Source organism: Desmodus rotundus, chromosome 13 (genome assembly GCF_022682495.2).
Source record: "Desmodus rotundus isolate HL8 chromosome 13, HLdesRot8A.1, whole genome shotgun sequence".
NCBI lineage: Eukaryota > Metazoa > Chordata > Mammalia > Chiroptera > Phyllostomidae > Desmodus > Desmodus rotundus.
Window position 1 is genome coordinate 53739372 of NC_071399.1, and position 16176 is coordinate 53755547.

The 16176-nt window shown below is 38.0% G+C and overlaps 2 protein-coding genes and 1 non-coding gene across 7 annotated transcripts in view; 2 read left to right on the forward strand and 1 right to left on the reverse strand.

Annotated features, from left to right (window-relative positions):
* The window catches only part of WBP4 (WW domain binding protein 4), a 31608-nt gene extending 21288 nt beyond the window's left edge, over window positions 1-10320 (reverse strand). The window contains exons 1-6 of one of the 2 annotated variants that reach the window (XM_024569306.3): window positions 10238-10320; window positions 9242-9314; window positions 6993-7055; window positions 6783-6906; window positions 2083-2250; window positions 388-434 (exon numbers count right to left, since the gene is read on the reverse strand). In XM_024569306.3, coding sequence (XP_024425074.2) covers window positions 388-434; window positions 2083-2250; window positions 6783-6906; window positions 6993-7055; window positions 9242-9314; window positions 10238-10239 — 477 coding nt within the window. In that variant the 5' untranslated portion in view covers window positions 10240-10320. Of the gene's footprint in view, window positions 1-387; window positions 435-2082; window positions 2251-6782; window positions 6907-6992; window positions 7056-9241; window positions 9315-9416; window positions 9842-10237 lie in introns of those variants that run through there. The other variant, XM_024569301.4, reaches the window with a different exon arrangement.
* A 186-nt stretch (window positions 10321-10506) lies between these two features.
* ELF1 (E74 like ETS transcription factor 1) overlaps window positions 10507-16176 on the forward strand; it is a 134347-nt gene continuing 128677 nt past the window's right edge. Inside the window, exon 1 of one of the 4 annotated variants that reach the window (XM_045202031.3) lies at window positions 10507-11050. The gene's annotated coding sequence lies outside the window, so the exon portion shown is untranslated. The remainder of the gene's footprint in view (window positions 11051-16176) is intronic. The other 3 variants (XM_045202082.3, XM_024569261.4, XM_045202075.2) reach the window with 3 other exon arrangements.
* Window positions 11081-11152, forward strand: TRNAE-UUC (transfer RNA glutamic acid (anticodon UUC)). Its single transcript has one exon. It is a non-coding gene; the product is annotated as a tRNA-Glu (tRNA).

A 16176-nucleotide genomic window follows, 5' to 3' on the forward strand; every position in this document is an offset into this window, starting at 1 on the left:
AAAAGGATTATAGGAAGAAAGAAACAAACAGGTTTGGGCAGGCGGAGCTTATTTGAAAGTAAATTTGCTTAGCCCTGACTGGTGTGGTACAAGTGGCTTGGGCATTCTCCCACAAATCACAAGGTCCCTGATTAGATTCCTGGTCAGGGTACATGCCTGGGTTGTGGACCAGGTCCCTGTCTAGGGGTAAGCGAGATGCAACCAATCAATGTTTCTTTCATACACTGATGTTTCTCTCCCTTTCTTTTATCCTCCCTTCCCCTCTAAAATTAAAAAAAAAATCTTTTTTAAAACAAAGTAAATTTGCTTTAAAAAACTCTACAAAAAACCCAGAAGCCAATCACTTAAAAGAATAAAGCAAAGACACTATCAATGTACGTCTGTTACCTTTTTTAAGTTTCCTTGAAATCCTTCAGGTTTCTCCCATTGAGATGCTTAAAGCAAAATATATTGCATTTAGAAAATCTTTTTGCTTAAAAAAAAGTTTCAAAAAACTCAATTTGGCAAAATTTTATAAGCCATTCAATATGTACAAAACACTAAGTTCTGAGTGATTATTACTATTTCTATGTAGTTAGAAATTAATTGTGATTCTAAGATCTTAATAATCACAGTAATACTTACAGCCCAATGTTTGTTTCATGAATAACTCTGATCTCATTTCCGGCCTTCCGGACCATTCTTAACTCCTTTTTCCTGGCTTTTCTTCTATCCATTCCTTTAATTTATGTACTACCCACCCATGTTACTTTTTCTCTCTTCTTTCTCCTTGTGACCTCACTCACATACTCCTAAAAGTTAACGTATTATCTACATTCCCAGTTTTAATTTATCTTCCTAACTCCCAACTCTAATAATCAATTAGCTACTAAAAACTGCCACATGAGTGTTCTACCTCAATATAACCAAAAGCGAATTATTTACTGTCTCACTTAACTTACTGTTTCCATATTTCATATCTCAGTAAAGAGCACCATCACCTTTCCAGTCCTTCATGATATGGCTCCAATCTATTTTTCGAGCCTCTTTCTTCTGCCATGACATCTTCAAAGAACCTGATGCTTTACCTCTACCAGTTAAGTTTATTTCCCAAACATTCTACTCTTTTTTAGAGTCATATTGTTCTCCCTATCTGGAATGCCTGCTATACCCTCCTAACAAACTACTGCAATCTTTTTCAATCAAAATACTACTGGAGTGTCTGCACCATTCCAGGCACTGTGTTAAGTGCTAGGGATACAAATGGTATGATGACATCATTCTTGACATCTTCATTTGAACTTATCAGCTCATAAGTAATTTCTGTGATTATCCCTCAGACCCACATAATCACAATTAATTTCTCACTATTTTGGCTCCCATATAATCTTAATTACATCTCTATTATATTACAGCTCTTCAATATTTCTCCTTGTATCATGCTTAGTTGTTTATTTCTGATACTAAATTTTATGTTTCTGGAGAGTAAATGTATAACAAATTCATTTATTTATGCCAGAATTTATATGGAATAAAAATCCCAAATGCATTTAGTTTTAAAGAAAAATAAAAAAGTGTTTCTGATACTCTTACCAAGAAATACTCTTGTGTATTTTATCAGATATGGACATCCAAGGCATTAATGGGGGGAGGGCTACTTTACTAGGTCTACACAAAAAGATAGCTACACAAAAAGAAATCAGTTTCTGGTTCCCAGTCTGCTTTTGGATAGAAAAACTCTTCTACAGAATTTTATTTTAAGGACCCCTGCAATTTGTGAAGTGGATCTGAAATACCTTAATTCTATGTACAATGCTTTAATTACATGTAATTCATTATTTTAGAAGGTTTTATTGAGAAAATATAAAGCCTCAGTTTATTTGTAAGGAACCCCTTATTAAGACTTAGTTAAAGACTAACTATGACACTGAGTCACTATGAGAAGGGTACCTTTTTAAAGGGAACATGTATTTGTTTAACCACTGTGGCAAAAAGTAGTTATAAGTCTTTCACTGTTTAAATATTCCAATATTAATGAAAAGTGTAAAGACAAAATAAACCATCAGGTACCGTTCTCTACAGTTCTATGCATACATGACTTACCTCCTGTGATAAGATCATAATAGTAATGGTACCCCTCAGACGTTATGCCTTCTACCCATCTGCCCTTTGAAGGGTCTTTTTTCCTTTTCTTCTTTTCTTTCTGCTGATTTGATGCAGAGGTGGGTGGGACAGTGCTGGTTTCTGGTGATATGCTTGGCTCTGATATTTCTAGAGGAAAGACAAGAGAAGGGTGAAGTAGACAATATAACTACCCCCCCACAAGGACAAAACGTGAATAATGTTATTCCCATAAAAACCATGATAATATTCTTTTGAGAACTTGACACATTATTATAAAGTTCATGTGGAAAACTAAACATGCACCAACAGGTAATTCCAGGAGAATTACAAAAAAGAAGTGAATGAGAAATCTAGTACTACCAGGTATTAAAACTTACTCTAAAGCAATAGTAAAAAAGACCAACAGTGTAAAACTGATTCAGGAACAGGCAAACATATGACTGAAACAGAATAGTAGAGAAATAGATCCAACTGCAGATTGCTGGTGTTTCTTACTAAGAGGAAGATCATTTAATAAATGATGGTGGACTAACAGGCTAATTATTTGGAAGAAAGTTAAGGTATTTCAAATCCATTTCACAAACTGCAAGGGTTCTTAAAATATTCTATGGAAGAGATTTTTCTATCCAAAAGCAGACTGGGAACCAGAAACGAATTTCTTTTTTGTATAGTTATCTTGATTGACTTGGTACCTCCAATGTTTTTACACCAATATAAATTCCAGATCAAAGATATTTACAAAAAGAACACAAAGTAAAACAATGTTAAATTTGACTACATAAAAATACAAATATTCTGTATGGTAAAAATAAAAACAAAAATATACACACAAGAAATCCCTCTTAAATCCAATACTGTAATAGAAAAATGGGCAAAAAGTACAAAGGTAATTCAGAAAATTAACATTTACCTTCACTAATATTCAGAGATATACAAATAAATGTATTTTTTTTTGTATTAGATGAATATGTACTGAAAAGAATAACCGAATCCAGTGTTAGTTTAATCAATGGGTGTGAAAAAATAGGTAGTTTTTATGGCTTTACTTTCTTCTAAGGATTGGCCAGTTATTCCCAAAACCAGTTAATAAATTAATTTCATTCTAGCAAAAGTATAAACCTTGGAGACATTACTGAAGACAGCTTGGTATTAACTATCAATGTATAAAATATATTCACCTTTGATTCAGCAATCTCACTTCTAGAAAGTAAACTTATGGGGATAAATGTGAAAACACACATACCTAAAGGATGTTCTCAAGCATTCTAACAATGAAAAACTCTGGTTACTGTCAGTTCTTTATTTCAATGTCTCTGGTTATATTTTGCTTGCTTGTTTGTTTTGTTGACTAGGTTCCACTTACAGGTGAGATCATATGATATTTGTCTTTCACTGCCTGGCTTATTTCACTGAGCATAATGCTCTCCAGTTCCATCCATGCTCTCACAAAGGGTAGGAGCTCCTTTCTTTCTGTTGTGTAGTATTCCATCATGTAAATGTACCATAGTTTTTTGATCCATTCATTTACTGATGGACACTTAAGCTGTTTCCAACACTTGGCTATTGTAAATTGTGCTGCTATGAACATTGGGGTACATAGGTTCTTTGGAATTGGTGTTTCAGGATTCTTAGGATATAATCCCAGCAGTGGGATTCAAGCTGGGAATGTAGATGTTAACTTTTAGGAGTATGTGAGTGAGATCACAAGGAGAAAGAAGAGAGAAAAAGTAACATGGGTGGGTAGTACATAAATTAAAGGAATGGATAGAAGAAAAGCCAGGAAAAAGAAGCTAAGAATGGTCTGGAAGGCAGGAAATGAGATCAGAGTTATTCATGAAACAAACATTGGGCTTTAAGTATTATTGTGATTATTAAGATCTTTAGAATCACAAATGGTAATGTGGAAGAATTTAGTAAAATAAATTTTGGTATTTTTATGGCATTTTATACCCTTTATTAAACACCTGTTACAAGCAGTCATTTTCAGGTAAGAAAAAAAAAGAAAATAGCCAACATAAGAGCCATTTGGTGTGAATGAATCAAAATTATACCTATTGCCCTGGCTGGGTGGTTTAGTTGGTTGGAGCATCATCCCCAAAGGGTTGCAGGTTCGACTCCTGGTTGGGGCACATGCAGGAAGTAAATGATCGATGTTTCTCATATCAGTTTCTTTTTCTCTCTTTCCCTTCCTCTTGCTCTAAAATCAGTAAAAACATATCCTCAGGTGGGGATTAAAATTTATTTTTTTTATTATACCTATCTGTTTTGTCAGATTGATAAAAACGTATTTTTTGGTGTGCTGTAGAATTTTAGTAATTAGGTTATGTATTCCATGAAATGAAAAGGTAAAAATCACTGGCACAGAGTAATGAATACAGTCAAAAATATTGTACTACAATTAGATAATATGATAAATATCACTACAATGATGATGGAATTATAATATATAAGTGTATCAAAGCAACAGATTGTATACCTTAAATTTACAATGTTTACATCAAATATATTCAATTAAAAAATCAAAAAGAAAAAAATCATCTATCTTCTAGCAATAGTCAGTTAATTTGTAATTTGTCCACAAAAAGCCAATTCACTGTTATTCAACCACATAAACAAACATGATTTATATGGTTTTTACCATATAGATAAAGTGAATTACATAGTTATAATGCAATGCCTTAAAAAATATTTTATTTTTAGAAAATGTGGAAGGGAGGGAAAAAGGGAGAGAAACATTGATGTGAGAGAGAAATTTCGATCAGTTGCCTCTCATACTTGCCCTGACTGGGGACCAAACCTGCGGCCAGGCATGTACCCTGACCAGAATCAAACCAGCAGCAACCTTTTGCTTTGCAGGATGGCACCCAACCAAATGAGCCACGCTGGTCAGGGCACAATGCCTATTTTTTAATGAATAGATTCTTTTAGCCAAATAATTAGAATACCTAAAAAACGCAAGTATCTCTGAAATGAACCACTGATTTTAGAACTAGGATTCAAAAACTACCAAGGTCATTTAGTTGTTGTGAATGGAGGTGTTAAAATATGAAGCTTTAGAAGCAAAACAAAAGTGGTATGTCCCCTGGAGCAAGGACATAAAGGAAACAATAAACAAATGGGATCTCATCAAAATAAAAAGCTTCTGCATGGCTAAAGAAAACATCAGCAAATGAAAAGGGAACCAAGCATATAGGAAAATGTTTTCCATTGATACCTCGGACAAGAGTTTGATCTCCAAAATATATAAAGAACTCACATGACTCCATTCTAGGAAGACAAACAACCTAATTAAAAAATGGGCAAAGAACCTGGACAGACACTTCTCCAAGGAGGACATACAGAGGGTCTAGAGACATATGAAAAGATGCTCAGCATCACTAACCATCAGAGATGCAAATTAAAACCACAATTAGATACCATTTCACACCAGTCAGAATGGCCATCGTAAACAAAGCAATAAACAACAAGTGCTCGTGAGGTGGTGAAGAAAAGGGAACTCTAGTGCACTGTTGGTGGGAATGCAGACTGGGGCAGCCACTGTGGAAAACAGTATGGAATTTCCTCAGAAAACTAAAAACGGAACTGCCTTTTGAGCTGTCAATTCCACTGCTGGGATTATATCCTAAGAATCCTGAAACACCAATTCCAAAGAACCTATGTACCCCAATGTTCATAGCAGCACAATTTACAATAGCCAAGTGTTGGAAACAGCTTAAGTGTCCATCAGTAAATGAATGGATCAAAAAACTATGGTACATTTACATGATGGAATACTACACAACAGAAAGAAAGGAGCTCCTACCCTTTGTGAGGGCATGGATGGAACTGGAGAGCATTATGCTCAGTGAAATAAGCCAGGCAGTGAAAGACAAATATCATATGATCTCACCTGTAAGTGGAACCTAGTCAACAAAACAAACAAGCAAGCAAAATATAAACAGAGACATTGAAATAAAGAACTGACAGTAACCAGAGGGGAGGTGGGAGGGAGTAATAGGGGGAAAAGAGGGAAGGTCTATCAAGGAACATGTATAAAGGACACAGAGACAAAGCCAAAGGTGGGTAGGAGAGAGGGTGGGAGGTGGGGATGCCTGGGGTAGGGAGGAGTGGTGGGTGGAAAAAAAAAATAAAAGGAAATCTTGCAATGTCCTTATCACACAACTGTTAATTAGCAACATATAGTCTCTGTTGGATTTTGGATTAATACATATGTACACAATGGGGGGAAAAAACCCAAATTGGTGGCACTTTAAAAGTCTTTTCAAAAATAAAATTCTCTCTAAAAAAATTTTAAAAAAGGAATCTATCAAGGGTATGACTATGTTACTAGATTTAAAAAGATGAGTTTTTATTAAGAGATAAAAAATCAGAAAATTTAATGGCAATTCATGGTCAAATTCTGAATATTTAGAAAGAAAATTAGTTCCCAAATAAAAGCTATCTTCCAGAAATGTGGGTCAAACATATTTACTGGTGACCTATTAAAAGAATTTGTATAAAAAAAAAAAGCAGCAAAACAAAAGGGCATGAGCAAACTCCCATAGTCTAAATAGGGCTATGATTTGTAGGAAAAGCACTAAGAATATAACCTGAGTGTATAACCTCTTTATGGAAACAATAAAAGCTAACTTGGCATAACCTCTGATGTTACTTTTAAAACACGTTGGCTGTTTTTTTACCTGACTCTAAGCCAAGCCTTTTCAAATCCTCTTGGTATGCTTTCAGGGCAGCTGCCTCCATTGCAGCAAACTCCTTTGATGCCTTTTCTTCTTCCTTTGCCTTATCCAGGCTTTTCTGTTTAATCTACACAAGACATATAAAGTGAAAGCTAGATAAAGGACTGATATTTACATAGAAAAATTGTCAAAGAAAGAATCAAACTAAATTACCTCACTGATCCTCTTTGCCACATTTTCCTTATGATTCTTTCCTCTTTCATGAAATTCAACACTCTTGAAAATGAAAAAAAAGAGAAAATACAAAGGAAAACTATATAAACATCATAATGTTCACAGTAAAGTAACAGTAAAATAGGGAATGGACAATAAAATTAAAACTAAAATGACTGGTAGAAAAGATAAAATATAATTTTAACGCAAATTGGCCCTTCTTATCAAATGATGCCACAGAACTGAACTACATTATTTATTATTATGCTCTCTGAATAGATCTTCTTTACTGCTTAAAATAAAGTACAGTGACCACATTAATGGAGAAAAGTACAAGGTGCGCTTGATGACTAATCTAGTGAACACGACTGTAATGAGGACTCAAACGACATGAAGCCAAAAGAGGAGTGGAAAAACATCTTAACTTTAAGAAACACCTCTCAACATAAAATAACAAAACCTGTAGGTGTATAGAACTTATACTGCTCTATTTGCCACATTAGGACAATAAATAATGATCCTTAGAACCGTTTTCCACCAAATTGGGAGAAAAATAGACATTAAAAAATATATCCTAAAAATAGTACACAAATACTTTTATATAATGTGGTATTGGTACAAAATGTAAAACTTTTATGCAGGGCAATTTGGAACTATCTATCCAAATTAGGTTGCTGAAATAGAGGACAAAAAAAGCTCCCTAAAAATTGATGTGGAGAGAGCTCCAGGATATACTGTTTAATTAAACCAAACCAAAACAAAACAAAAACTACGGTGCAGAACAGTGTATATATCACGCTACCTTTTATGTACATTGGAATAAGAACCTATATCTATGTGAAATAAAAACCTGTATCTATATCCACATAGAAACAATGATAAACAAGAAAAATTAGAAAAAGTAATAACCTTTATAGAGAAAAGTAGTAATCTATGAGGAATGACAGTAACTTGAATGAATGGGGACAAAGGTGGTTGAGTAAATGTTATTACCTATTTAAAACAGCCAGAAATGCTCCTTATGGTTGTATGCAATAAGAATTATCTGGTAAACTTTGTAAAAACAAGTTTTGTTAAAAACTTATACAATGCATTAGCTGACATAAAGTATCACTGTGAATTCCTCTTTAAAAGTGTGACTTTTTAAGGTAAATGTTCATCCTTTTTCATATGTTAATTTTCCTAAAATTGATTTTACCTCACAAAGACTATTATAGGCCCATTCAAAAATAAATTAATTTTGTTTCTAATTAATAGTTAAATCTGTGTGTATTAGTAATTCAAGGAGATAAAGAACAATTATCCTATAGGGATTTTATATTCTACTTAACTCAAAATTCATTGAACTTCTTGGGTACCTTTAAATAAGGGCAACTATCAGTGATCTGTATAGGTTTTAAAATCTGTGGCATTTAATTGTAAGGGTAGTCTAAGTCAAAAAAGATAGTCAAGAACTTTAGCAACTATTTAATAAGACCAAAAACAAAACAAAACCGAAAAGAAAATCATCACCAAACTCTTTGTAGACAAAATGTCTACCAAACAAATACAACATTGTTACAGACAGGGCTACTATTCTTTTTTTGCATCCAGTTCTACCAAGTAAAAAGGTTATGTATATGCAACATATTTCAAAAATACCCTAGTGTATAAGTACTATGTACATGCATGAGAGGGGTTTAAAAAAAGCAATAGTGCTGCTTTTTTATGTCTTAAAAGCTGAAACTAGACTAAAAGATACAGTAATATAATTTGCTTAACAGAGTTGCTACTTTCATATTCCATGATAGAAATCATGATGTTCTTTCAAATTTAAGCATTTACAGACATAAAGCTCTGTATTAAATATAATTATCTCTAGAGCAAAAAACTTAAGAAAAACTACAGTGTTTCTTATTACATATTAAGGGCTTTCCACTTGTACGTGCTAGTGTTACAAACAGCACCATCACAGCTAGATATTTCACGGACATAGATGAGATTACCCACTGGATGATCATTTCCTGAATTTGAAGGGCCATAGTAAAATAATTGGGCTTAATAAATATATAATCAAATTTAGGCTGATGAAAAGGAAGAAAGCACACAGGTTTCCTACACGGAATGAAAAGATAATAGAAATCTTTCAATGTTTTGAAAAATCTAAAGCAATGTATATGAAAACGGTTTATAAACTCTTGAGTTTGGATCAAAAAGGAACACGTCACATAAATACATTATCAGAATCTCGAATAGTGGAATTATCATACAGGCCTATTGTCCGCTATCCAGCACTTGCAGTAATCACAGAATTTCTTTGGTTGTGACTTCCAGTAGTCTGCCCTGAAAAAGGGAAAAACAAGTCTAAGCTTACTTATAACTTAAAAAGTTAAAACTTTACATGCTTTACATTTTCTTAGACTTTGAAATATAAGTCCCTGCTACCTGACTGAAGCAGTCAAGTGAAGCTGTTGCCAGTCGAGAAGACAAGTCTGCATCAGGTTTAAAACTCGCTTAGCTAAAACAGTTGTAAAAAATTTCCCCCCTTGTTTGTTAATGTCATCAGTGTGAAGAAATGACGAACATCTTAGAGAAGGTTTATCTTTTCTATTCCTTTCTGACATTTTGAGAGGTTGTCCATAATGGGGCCTGAAGAAACTCATTAAGTTTACTTTAAATCAAATTAGTTCCACCAAAAGAACAAACAAAGCACAAGATTCCTCCGGTGGGAGACTGTGGGTCCTCAGAGACCATCAGTTAACACAATTTGTTCTTGAGCCTCGGGGCAAGAGAGAGTTCGAAAAGCCAAAGGACCTCTCAGTTGGCAAGACAAGGGAAAAAAATGATTAACCGGGACTGGCTGCTTCTAGCGGGCGGAGGAGTCAGCGGTGGCCACAGCCCAACCCTAAAGTTTCGCAATACCCCAAGTTTCAAGCACCGCAGAAACCAAAGGCTGCTGGCGACCACCGACTGTGTAGGTGGAAGGAGCACTCCGTCACTTCGAGGGCGGCCATCCAACTTCAACTGGCCACCAACCTCCCTCCCATCCTCTGTTTTCCAAGGGCACTCCCTGAGGTAGCATTTCTACCCCGCCCAGAGAACCGGAGCAGCCGGTCGCAGGCCGGTCCCGAGCGAGTTAAGAGCGCCTCCGTCACGCCTCCGGCGAGGGGGCGGGAAGGGGGTGGAGGTGGAGGGGAAGACCCGGAGGAGAAAGGGCGGCTCAGAAAAACAACACATCCTTGTTTAGAGCCTGAGGCCCAACTCACATGACTGGAACAGCCGCTCCACGCGTCGCCCCCGGGACCGGCTGAAGTTGGCGTTCCCCACGCGAGACGAGAAGCAGCCCGGCCAGGAGCAAGGCCCACCCAAGCTTCCGAGCTCCAACACCACCCTCCTACCCCCGGACCTCAGTTCCACGGTTCCCAACTACGGGTGCTCAGACGACTCAATCCGCGTTCAAAAATCTCCTCCTCGTCCCCTCCCCCTACAGGGGAGGTACTCCCGACGCCTGAGAGGTGGGGTCAGTATAAAGCGGCTGAGGTCATTGAGAAGGGGCAGAAGCGCGACGGGACGTAAGCTGAAGTCCCCGCACCTGAGACCTCCAGTCTCCGCGTCATCCCGCCTTCTCTTTCTTGCCCTGGGAACCAGTACATCCACCCTCCTTCTAGGCTCGCTGGCTTGTGGCCAAGGAGCTCGCTCGCCGCCTCCGCCCCGAACGCAAACAGCTGTTCCCCGAGACGTCGCCGCCCTCAACTTTTGTCAAGTACTCCGCACGCACTTTGCCCAGTGGAGCAACCTGGATCTGTAGGCTGGGTGCTGTTGGCAGAGTTTAAAAAAAAAAAAAAAAGGGAAGGTGAAACAGCTGGTTTCGGGCCGCGAGTTGCTCGGGTTTTTGCCTCAGAACTTTCCTGAGGCGGCGGAGCGGACGCACTTCCCTTGCGTGACGCCCGCGCGCTGGGTCCGCGCTCGTTCCCCGGCCCTGGAGCGTGTGGGGAGCAGCTCGATTGGCACAGAGGCGGCGGCACTAGTAGCAGCGACAGTAGGTGGAGAGGAGGCACGGTGGCAGGGACGTTTGTCAGGTGAGTCACCAAGGAACCTTCAAGAGCATTTCCCATATGGTCTAGCGGTTAGGATTCCTGGTTTTCACCCAGGCGGCCCGGGTTCGACTCCCGGTATGGGAATGTAAGATTTTCCTCTTTTTTTAAGGTTTGGGTAACTAACATTTTATTTCCAGTGATTGGCTCCCTTCCTGCCCCACATCGGGTGCCTTTGTGGAAAACGAGCCTTCTCGTACTTCTCTCTTGCGCCTTGACTGGGGCTGCGGCTTTGGGAGTCACGAGTACTGCGCCGCGCAGACTGGAGGAGCGAGTTCGCTGGGCCGCCTCTGCCTCCGCCCGGGGCTGGCAGGGCTGAGTAGCCAGGAAGAAGTTTCACTTTCCCCCGGCTTTCCTCCCGCCGCTCCGGCCCCCAGCCATCCTTTTCCAGGCGCTCGGGAGGTGTCGATTAACTCCGGCCTCGCTTTATCTCTTCTCAGCGCGCCCCTCAGGCCACAGTCTCCTCGGCCTACCCCTTCCAACAGTCGCGAGAGACGCGGGGCAAGTTTGCCCCCTACCCTCGGCGCCCGGGAGTGCGCGCCCCGCTAGCAGCCGTCGGTAACTCCTCAATGGGTAGTAACGAAAACCCCCACCCACCCCCAACACAAAGCAGCCTTCCAGGGGGCGCTCGCCTAGGGCGTGCGAGACTTCCCCGCTGGGCGGCGCGGCGAGTCTGCTAGCCCGAGTGCCCGCGGGCGCGCTTTCGTGGTCGGGCAGCTGCCAGTCACCGTGGAGTCGGCCGCGCGTGCCCAGCCACCGAGTTCTTCCTAACTTGACAGGGGCGAGCTGGCTACAGTTCACAAGTACCTCACTCTTGCTTGGGAAGGCCTCAGGGGAGGAGAATCTTTTTTCCCCCTTCTTTCATTTAAAAACGACACAACACACACACACACACACACACACACACACACACGGACTGCGGAGAAGAAAAACAACACTACGATAAGATATGTTGAAAAAAGAAAATTGACTTTCCAAAGGGTCGGTCTAACTCCTTGAAGCGCCGATGATAGAAAACAGTGGGATGGAGGTGGGGCTTCGAAGAGAATATTGGCCGGAGACTGGGAGGGGATGTTACAACAAAGTTTCACTGTATTTTTAAATATAGAAGCCTTGTGTTTATTACGAAGAAGGGGCAGTTGTGTCAGCAGCATGTGAACTGTAAATGAAACAAAAGCGTTATCTTGAATGCAAGCTGAAGTTAGAAAATGGGGCGAGCTATATAATGTTTAGTCTATTGAGCCTCTGAGAACAAATGAAGGAAAAAGTGGCTCTTGTGCAGGGTTTCTGGTCAGTGGCACTACTAATTACAGAAGTTTTGGTTGTTAATATGTGCGTTCCCAAACTGTTTTATAGTTTTAACTGCACGGTGAGTTTTGAATTAATCTGTTAACATGAACTGCATGATTAAGAATTAATTATGTACACTATAAACCTCCACAATGAAAAATTTTAAATTATCTTTATTAATTCAAATGTTTGAACGTGAACTCTATACCAAGCAGCACTAGATGCTTTTGAAATTACTGGTGTTCATTCAGGTTCTTGATGTTAGGAGCTACTGGAGGGAATACAGGATAGAATTATATTTTGGTCCTTGTGATTAGCTATGTGATATGTGTAGATCTTTCACCTTCTCTGTGATGTGGGTTTAAAGCTATAGATTCTTGATAATGCATAACAAACTTTTTTGAGAAATTCTTAAATAGGTTATGAGAGTGGAAAAGTTTCATTTAAATAGTGGGATTAATTATTAAGAAACCATTTACTAAAGAATTACATCCGAATTTGGAAGGAAAGACTGCTCTGCCTTAATTGTCTCCAAAGAGGGCTTAATTATTGACCTTGCATTTTGTAATGATTTGATTATCATAAGGTACTTCTACCAAATGGTGCTAAAGTGGATGTGATTTTCCACTGAGCACCCACAAATTGCAAAAAGTTTTACTCTCTGTGTGCTTGAGGGTATGCTAAGGGGATTAGTTTGGTGACAATATTTCTGTCCAAAATGCAGCTTCCTATAGTGGTGCACCAGGCAGCACTGAGTAAGGCAGCTTCTGAGTTGTGGAAGTGCTGCAGGAGCACAAAGGGGGGAAATCAGTTCTACTCTGGGATGAGGACTGGAGAGGAGATATGGAGGGGAGTGTGTTTGCCTGGACTTTGAAGAACTGGTTGGATTTATCCTGATGGAGAACGTGAATCATAAAGCTGAGGTGGGGGAGCAAGTATGAGGCTGGCAAGTAGTCTGGTTCTGCAGGAGCACACAGTGCCTGGAGGGAGAACCATGGGAGATGAAGCTGGGACTAGGTAACAGGTTCTTTTATGAAGGGTGTGACATTCTTAAAATTCTAGTGTTACACTCTAGTGTAAGAACATTTTTTTGTCTCTTTGAAAAAACCAAATATAGCATATGTGAAAGTGCATGTATAAAAGATTCTAACACTGTAAAAATATGTAGAATATTTTGTGAACATAGGTTTTATATTTAGCAATTGAATATTTTTAAATTAGTAGAATGGAGAAAAGCAGTCAATTAGAATTCAATGAAAAAAATGAAATCTAGTTTTAAATTATGAGAATGATCTGCAACTATGTTCTTATTGGCTTGCTTTTTTGAAAATGACCTTAATATTCTAAGACAGAGATGCTAGTTACTATCAGTAAGGCATACACCTTAAATTGGTTAAGAGTAGATGATAAATTTGCAAGCATTCATTCATATGCTAGTAATTCATATGTACGACTACCAAAACAGCACTGGTACTCATATTTGGGTGTTCTTAGGCCACAAAATAAAGTGATAGCTAATTAAATGGCATGGATTTACCCAAATAGTCTCTTTAATATTTGCTACTATTAGTTGCAATTAGAAGATATGTAAAAGTTCAGCAAGTGTTTGCATAGATGGACACCTATTTTTAAAGAAACAGAAGGTATGAAAAAAATTATGGCACTTTAAAAATCCAACTACCATAGTCTCTGAGGCCCAAGATTATCTGGCCTCTGCTTACCTCCCCAACTTCATCTCCTACCTTCTCTGCTTCTTCATTATACTTAAGCCACACTGGCTTCCTTTTTAGTTCCTTGAACTTGCCAGATTTGTTCTTTTCTCATTTTTATTTCTTGCTGTTTGCATTGTCTGTAATATTTCCCCTCCAGCTCTTCACATCTTAGGTCAACATTAACTTCTCAGACAGGTCTTTTTGGACCATCCTAGCTAGGGACTCCCTTTTGATTTGTTACTTCTGTTTCATTTACCCTATCTTATTTTCTCCTTTTTATTTTATTAAATTTATTGGAATGACATTGGTTAATAAGATTATATAGGTTTCAAGTGTACATTTCTATGATTCATGATCAATATATTGCATTGTGTGCTCACTGTCCAAAGTCAGATCATCTTCCATCATTGTATATTTGGCCCCCTCCTTTTTCTTATTATCTAAAGTTAATGTGTTTATTTTTTTTCTGTTTACTTGTGTTATTCCAGTGGAATATAAATTCCATGAGGTAAGGATATTATATAGTGAGATCATTCTTACTCTATATAAGATTCAAATAACAGATATTGGAACTCTCACACATTTCTGGTGAAAATGTAAAATGATGCGGTTACTTTGGAAAAGAGTTTGGCAGTTCCCTCAAAATATTAAAAATTGAATTACCATATGACCCAGCAATTCCACTCTAAGGTATATAACCAAGAAAAATTAAAATGTACTTGTATGCCCACATAAAAACTTGTGCATGAATATTTATAGCAGCATTATTCATAAGAAGAAAGTGGAAACTACCCATATGACCATCAACTGATGAATGAATAAATCAAATATGATGTATGCATACAATTGAATATTATTTGGCAATAAAATGGAGTGAAGTACTAATACATACCATACTATTGATCAATCTCAAAAATGGTATGCAAAGTAAAAGAAGCTAGGCCGAAAAGACCACACCTTGTATGATATCATTTATATAAAATTTCCAGAATAGGGAAATCTATAGAGAAAGAGGATAGATTGCGGTTACTTGGGATTGGGGAGTGAGGGGGCCTTAATAGGGGGATGAGAAGTGACTGCTCATGTGGGGACAAGGTTTCTTTTTAGGATGATTAAAATACCTTAAAATTAGATGTGATGATGGCTGTACAATTCTGTAAAAACATTTGATTTCTTCTGTTTGGATGAATTTTATGGTATGTAAATTATATCTCAAAACTGTTTAAAAAGATTGAAGCAATACAAGGCATATAAAATACTTGTCTATATTTTGCATTTATCATTTGGATATTAAATATTTAAAAATAATTATGGAATAGTTTAACACTACAATTCTAGCTGTTAGATAGTCCAGGAATGCAGCAAGTACTCAGTAAATAGCTAATGAAGGAGGTTAAAATATACAGATATTTTAATTATGATGTAGTGCATAGTGGGATAAATGCACAGAGGGGACTAAACCAAGGGGTGGTTATAAGGGTTTGAAGGTCTCCAAAATATCTGGATTTGTGTGAAGGGAATGGGGAATGATCTCTAGAAGGCAGCATTTGAGATGGGCTTTCAAGTCAGGTTAGGCTTTTGCTGATGGAGGTGATATGGTGGGAGGCGAGACAGGAGGAGTACAGGCACATTCAACAGTTTCCAGCATAGAACATTTTGACTGCACTGAGGAAAGTAACATAGGCATGGGAGATACAGCTGCAAAAATAGATTAGGATCTATAGCTAACAATGTTAGTGCTGGCAGATGTCCTCTGGTGTCTTTTGTTATCCCCCTACCCCTAGTGTTCTTCTAGTGGCCTATTCTTGGGAAACAGAGCTGGAAGTGTCTGGGGGTTTATCCCCTTTCCTCTAACAGTTCTCAGCTCAAGAGTGTCCAATCAGGAGCACAACTTTGAATCAGGGACTTTGACTTGTTCCCCTCAGTATCATCAGCACTTGGAGCAGTGCTTGGCACTTGGTGAGTATTTAGAAAATATTTGAATGAGCGAAAACCAGGAAGTTGCAAGTCTATTCAAAGTGAAGTTTATTTTACAAATCCACTTGAATCTTGCAGAGCATTTAAATTTTATTTACTTATTAACATTTTATTCTTACCCAAGGACATGCT